Raw genomic sequence first — 6,849 nt, 5'->3', positions numbered from 1 at the left:
CTCATCATACTAAAACAATCTAAATCCTTGCTCATAAGCTGCTGTATCCCTGGACTAATACAGTCCACACTCCACACTATCAATCACCGAGGAGGGAGGAGCGAAATGGAGGCCGGAACGAGGAGCCAAAACACGGCCACGGACGAGAGCCCGCGCTCCGCGCCGCCGGTGCTGCCTTGGACGTTGCGGCTTCGGCTTTTCGCGTCCACCGCCGGCCTCGACCTCGCGGAGCGCCGCGACGGCACTGTCAACCGCTTCCTCCTCTCCCTGGCCGACAGGCAGTCGCCGGCCAGTCCGCGCTCCGCGTCCGCTCCGCCGACGTCACCGTCGACGCGTCCCGCGACCTCTGGGCACGTGTCTTCTCCCCGGCAACGGGGGCGGCGGCTACGTCGACGCCGCTCCCCGTCCTCGTCTACGTCCACGGCGGCGGCTTCGCGTTCCTCTCGGGCTCTCGGCCGCGTCCACGTCCGTCGACGGCATGTGCCGCCGTTTCTGCCGCGGGCTGGGCGCCGTCGTCGTCTCCGTCACCTCACCTACCGCCTCGCGCCCGAGCACCGCTACCCCGCGGCCTACGACGACTGCGCGGACGTGCTCCGCTACCTCGGCGCCACCGGCCTCCCCGCCGACGTCGCGTCCCCGGTCGACCTCTCCCACTGCTTCCTCGCCGGGGACAGCGCCGGCGGCAACATCGCCCACCACGTCGCGCACCGCTGGACGTCCTCCTCCAACAGCCCCATCCGCCTCGCCGGCGTCATCCTGCTGCAGCCGTACTTCGGCGGCGAGGAGCGCACGGAGGCGGAGCTGAGGCTGGAGGGCGTGGCACCGCTCGTGAACATGCGCCGCTCGGACTGGTCGTGGAGGGCGTTCTTGCCGGAGGGGGCCGATCGGAACCACCCGGCGGCGCACGTGACGGGGGAGGCGGGCCCGGAGCCCGAGCTGGCGGAGGCGTTCCCGCCGGCGATGGTGGTGGTCGGTGGGTTTGACCCACTGCAGGACTGGCAGCGGCGGTACGCCGCCATGCTGCGGCGCAAGGGGAAGGCGGTGCGCCTGGTGGAGTTCCCGGACGCCTTCCACGCCTTCTACGGCTTCCCGGAGCTCCCCGACGCTGGCAGGGTCGTGGAGGAAATGAAGGCGTTCATTGAGAGCACCTCTTCCATTCACGGCGACCCGGCTGCCTGAAACGAACTAGCATTCCTATAAGGTTGTAAGTGGTCTGCGTCACTGCGTGCGTGCCTCTGTGCGTCGAAGGATTATATCGGTGAGATTGAGATGAGCAGCCGTGTCATATCGCTGAGACTGACACAATGATAAACTGTTTATTTTACAGTTAATTACACTCATGAATTATGTCCTGATAACTTTCTATATGTAAGGGCGGCTGCCAGGTGTCAGCCGGCTGATTTCAGTTGTCCGATTCAGTCCCTCACAACCGTTTGATTGGTCAACTTAGAGATGTGTCGTTCTCACGCAACGCAACTCTGCGTTGTTACCCTCCTCGTCTCACCCCCACACTCACCCTCCTTTTCCATGCACACGAGGAACCCCCAACAAGCTCCGGGCGAGAGGCCATGAAGGTTGTAGGCCTGCAGCGCCGTGATCCGCCTTGCAACAATGCTTCTTGCGCTCGCCGGAGCGCCACCGCTGCAAATGGCCGCCCTTGCAGCACCCTCGGTGCCTTCCCCCGCAACATCGTCGCCGACTATGGCAGCCAGGCTGTAGCCCCCTCCCACAATGCAGCTTCGTCGTCGAGTCATGGCAGCTCATTTGCAATGGACCACCTGTTCCATGTAGCTCCACCGTTAGCATGGCAACAACTGGTACCATTGCTAGCTGCAACACAGCTCTTCCGCCAGCCATGCATGGCAGCAGCTCGTAGCTCTCTCCTGTTGCAACGTAGCTCCGTCGTTGACATGCAACAATGTCGCCGTAGCATCATCTACTGCAATGCAACTCTGCTGCCATCCATGGCAACAACTCATAGCTCTCGCCTGCTGCAACGCAGCTTCGTCGTCGGTGTGGAGCAGCATTGTCGTAGCATCGCCTGTTGCAACACAGCTTTGCCGCCGGCCATGGAAGCAGCTCGTAGCCTCTCCTACTGTAACAGAGCTTCGTCGTCGGTGTGGCAGTAGCGTCATCGTAGCATCGCCTGCTGCAACGTAGCTCCACTGCCGGCAATGGTAGCAGTGTTGTCCCACCTAGCCCGTGTCGTCTCCGAGAAGCCGGCTTCCAGCGAACGATGAGAAGAAGGTGGGGGCAATAGCAAAATTTGAGAGGGAAGATTGCCAATTGATGTGCGGCAAGGGAAGACGAAGACGAGGAGAAAAACATGGACGGGTTCGGCGGGGGATAAGGTTGGATGGGCTAAGCGGGTGGTGGCCCGGGAGGAAACGCGTCGAGTGTTCAAGACAACTTACCAGCCGAGAAATCAGTCGGTCAAAAATAAACGTTTCCCATATGGAAGTCGCTTGAAAAATGATTTTGGGTCAATCGATTTTTTTTTACAATTGATTCCTCTTTTTAGGTTCTTACTCTTTTTTTACTTGGCTATTTTGTGAGTTGGTTTGGGCTGTTTCTTTTTTATTGACCACGTATTTGGGTTAGTGGATTTGCTACTGGACTGAAGCCCATTAATTATACCACCCAGGCCTCCCTCCTCTCCCTCTATAGTTTTTTATTGTGTTTATCTGTTTTATGCGTTTGTCCTTTTATTTTTTATTTTTCTATATTATTATTTGGTTTTTATTTTATTTTCCTTTGCAGGTAATTTTGGGATGTTGTGTGAGTGTAAATGTGTATACACACAAATACTATGAAACATGTGTGAAAATTACACTATTATATGAATTTTTTCATACTATAAAAGAAGCAAATATAGTGCAAATTTGTGTGTAAGCTTTTTTTTTAAATCATTATCTTTCTTCTTAAAGAGTTAATACCAATGGCTCCAGATGGAGGAGCTTCCTCTGTGTCCGTGTAAGTGGTAGGAAGTTATATTCCAGTGATTGATGTTGTAGAGCAAAAGTTTGCTTTCGAAGAAAGATTTAGTTGAGTTTACCTCAACTCTTTCCCCAAAGATTTTTTGGCACAGTTTGACATGTACTTAATATCACTATGGTTCTACTATATTTAATTGATAGCTTAGAATTACCTTTTAATATAGATGATACTGTACAGCCATGCTGGATTTCAACTATTTAATATAGATATTTGAAAAAAAAAACTTTTTAATATAGATGATACTGTACAGCAATGCTGGATTTCAACTACTTAATATAGATCAGTCACAAAAATACTGTTTAATGTAGTAGATGATACTGTACATCCATGCTGGATTTCAACTATTTAATATAGATATTCGAAAAAAAACTATTTAATATAGATGATACTGTACAGCAATGCTGGATTTCAACTATTTAATACAGATCATTCATAAAAAATACTGTTTAATGTAGTAGATGATAATGTACAGCAATGCTGGATTTCAACTACTGATCATTCACAAAAAAAAAACTATTTAATACAGATGATTCAATCTGTCAGTTTCGAAAAAAAATAAAAATAATACTACGAGTCACCCCAAAACAGAAGTGTACAACGAGTCTACGCAGTTGCGTAATCTTTCAAAATGTTTGACGTAGCTGTTGCTTCCTGCCTCGCTCTTCAATAATCACCATAGTCAAATACGCTGGTTGTCCGTTGTCGCGCCAGGAACGCACAAGACAAAACCTAGAAGATTTAAAATCTTATAAGGCCCATCTTCCAACACCCATGTTCAGAATACAAAACTATGCACGCACTGCTAACTACTGATCCTGTCGAGACATGCATCTTCAATCACATGTTGCCAACATGTATTACAGAACAGTCGATTTGTCACTCTCATCTGAATACCACATGCAAATAAAAAAAAGGAGCAAAGACGAAAACAAGTAGGAGTACTGTGCCCTACTTTGACCTTGACCTCGGTGCTGCGGATAGCCACTGTGCTATCGTCCAAGGAAAGCGTCCAAGATATACCTCACGATCGACCGAGCTGTTGCACTCGTTGGCAGCTGTATGCATGGCACCTAGCCAACAGCCCAAGACGCACTAGTATTTCTCCCCAAATCTTCCTGCACAAATGCTGTGAATTAATTCATGGCCCCTCTCGGTGATGTAGTAGATTCTCGATCGTATCCATCCACGCTAATGCTCGCTGTCCGGAGAAGCCAAGGCGTGATCTTTCTTGCAATCTTTCTTGAACTACGTAGTTCCCACGGAGAGTTGTCAACCGTGCACAATTTTGACATCTCCATGTGGCACTATCACTTCCATCTGCAAGTGTTGCATCTCACTGTCAACAGTGGCGGTGGTGTGCTACCGCTACCATCACCACTGCAGCCTCGCAAACACATGCGCACCACTCCATGGAAGAAGAAGGGGACATCAAACGTCGAGCGTCAAGCCGATACGCATCGCTGTGGCCATCTTGTTCACTCTTTTCTTGCGACATAGCTACAGTGGCGTGCGCATGCGCTCTGAAACTGCGATCGGTGTGACCTGCCCACTGGCGGTCACGCGGAAGGCGCTGCCTATAAGAGGCGCGCTTATGCGTGCCGATACGCATAAGCCACAAGCTCCTGATTGATTATTGAACTAACGAGATAGTAGTTCGTGTTTGTCTCTGACTCTGACTGACAGAGGGCGAGGAGGAGGAGGAGACCAAGGTGGGGAGGGAAGCCATGGGGGAGGAGGAGGGGCAGAGAAGCAATGGCGGCGACGGGGGCGGGAGGAAGGGCAGGACCAACAAGTACGCGGTGGCCTGCTCCATCATCGGCTCCATCATCTCCATCCTCATGGGCTACGGTACGTGAGCACAACGGAACATCTTCTCCATCGGTCCATCCTCTACTCTGCATGTGAGTGAACGATGGAGCGTGTTAATGGATGTGTGGTGTTGTGATTGTGGACGCAGACAGCGGCGTGATGAGCGGCGCGATGCTGTTCATCAAGGAGGACCTCAAGACCAACGACACGCAGCTGCAGGTGCTGGCCGGCATCCTCAACGTCTGCGCGCTCGTGGGATCCCTCACCGCCGGCCGCGTCTCCGACTGGGTCGGCCGGCGCCTCACCATCTCGCTCGCCGCCTGCATCTTCCTCGCGGGCTCCGTCCTCATGGGCCTCGCGCCCAACTTCGCCACGCTCCTGGTCGGCCGCTGCGTCGCCGGCGTCGGCGTCGGCTACGCACTCATGATCGCGCCCGTGTACGCCGTGGAGATCGCGTCGGCGGAGATCCGCGGCTCGCTCACCTCGCTCCCCGAGATCTGCATCAGCTTCGGCATCCTCATAGGCTACGTGGCCAATTACTTCCTCGCCAAGCTCCCGCTGGTCTACGGCTGGCGCACCATGCTGGGGCTCGGCGCGCTCCCGAGTGCCGTGCTCGCCGTTGGTGTACTGGCCATGCCGGAGTCGCCCCGCTGGCTCGTCATGCAGGGCCGGGCCGAGGAGGCGCTCGTTGTTCTCCGGAAAGTCTGCAACACGGCGGAGGAGGCCGACGTGCGGCTCGCGGACATCAAGAGCGCCGCCGGGTTCGTCGAGGGCGAGGCCGCGCCCGCGCCTCCCAGCGGCGGCGGCAAGGGCGTGATGAAGGAGATGTTCCTGCACCCGACGCCGGCCGTCCGTCGCATCCTCGTGGCCGCCCTAGGCGTGCACTTCTTCCAGCATCTGACGGGCATCGAGGCGGTGGTGCTGTACAGCCCGCGGATCTTCAAGGCGGCCGGCATCGCCACCCGCAACCAGATCCTCGCGGCCACCATCAGCGTGGGCGTGACCAAGACGGTGTTCATCATGGTGGCGATCCTGCTCGTGGACCGCGTCGGCCGGCGGCCGCTCTATCTGTCCAGCCTCGCCGGCATCATCGCGTCGATGGCCTGCCTCGGGCTGGGCCTCACCGTGATCGAGCGGTCGGCGCCGCACCACGGCGCGCCGTGGGCGGTGGCGCTGGCCATCGCCGCGGTGTTCACCTTCGTGGCGGCCTTCTCCGTCGGCGTGGGGCCCATCACCTGGGCCTACAGCTCGGAGGTGTACCCGCTGCGGCTGCGCGCGCAGGGCGCCAGCGTCGGCGTGGCCATCAACCGCATAATGAACGCCGGCGTCTCCATGACCTTCGTCACGCTGTACAAGGCGATCACCATCGGCGGCGCCTTCTTCCTCTTCGCGGGCCTGGCGGTGGTGGCCGTCGCCTTCTTCTACTTCTTCTGCCCGGAGACGCAGGGCAGGGCGCTGGAGGAGATCGAGGAGGTGTTCAGCCGCGGCTGGCGCGCGCGGCAGAGGCAGCAGGCGCCGTCGCCGTCGTCGGTGGAGCTGCCGCCGGTGCCTGACAGCAAGGCGCGGCCGTGATCGCCGATGGAATGCTAGTAGTATTATGTTATGTAGTGTTTGACCCTACAAACCATATGACATATGACATGAACTGTTCAGGAGATGGAGAAGTGAATTGGCCTCGTATGATTTTACTAGCTTTTATAGTGCTGCACTTTGGAGGGTTTATACACAAATGACAGTAACCTAGCAGTACTGTATAGTAGCTGTCCTAAGTCTTGCCCCTGACTTATCCAAATCGATCTATAATATAACTCTGAAGAGGCACTTGCTTTTATGACAAGTACTACAAGTCCTATAAATAGTATACTCAAGTCTCAACTGCAAATAAAATGAAATTCTAACTTTGTTCTAAATGATACCTCCTTCTTATTTGACCAAGGTTTTCGGATTGTTGGAATAACAGGCAATGTCATTTTTCAAAATAATTTAGTCCATATTAATAGCATGACTATAGTTCTAACAAAACTAAGCACATGTGAATGCATA

The 6,849-nt window shown here is 54.3% G+C and overlaps 1 protein-coding gene and 1 pseudogene across 1 annotated transcript; both read left to right on the top strand.

Annotated features, from left to right (window-relative positions):
* Positions 1 to 1,418, top strand: LOC123154301 (probable carboxylesterase 18; annotated as a pseudogene).
* A 2,933-nt stretch (positions 1,419 to 4,351) lies between these two features.
* On the top strand, positions 4,352 to 6,637 carry LOC123154300 (probable polyol transporter 6). Its single transcript, XM_044573059.1, has 2 exons — positions 4,352 to 4,845; positions 4,955 to 6,637. Exons 1-2 carry the CDS (start codon positions 4,722 to 4,724, stop codon positions 6,376 to 6,378), a joined length of 1,548 nt encoding a protein of 515 aa, XP_044428994.1. The 5' UTR covers positions 4,352 to 4,721; the 3' UTR covers positions 6,379 to 6,637.
* The last annotated feature ends 212 nt before the right edge of the window (positions 6,638 to 6,849 follow it).

The sequence above is a fragment of the Triticum aestivum genome, chromosome 7A (assembly GCF_018294505.1).
Source record: "Triticum aestivum cultivar Chinese Spring chromosome 7A, IWGSC CS RefSeq v2.1, whole genome shotgun sequence".
Taxonomy (NCBI): Eukaryota; Viridiplantae; Streptophyta; class Magnoliopsida; order Poales; family Poaceae; genus Triticum; species Triticum aestivum.
Note: the sequence above shows the minus strand (reverse complement) of the source record. Positions and strands in the feature narration are given on the sequence as shown.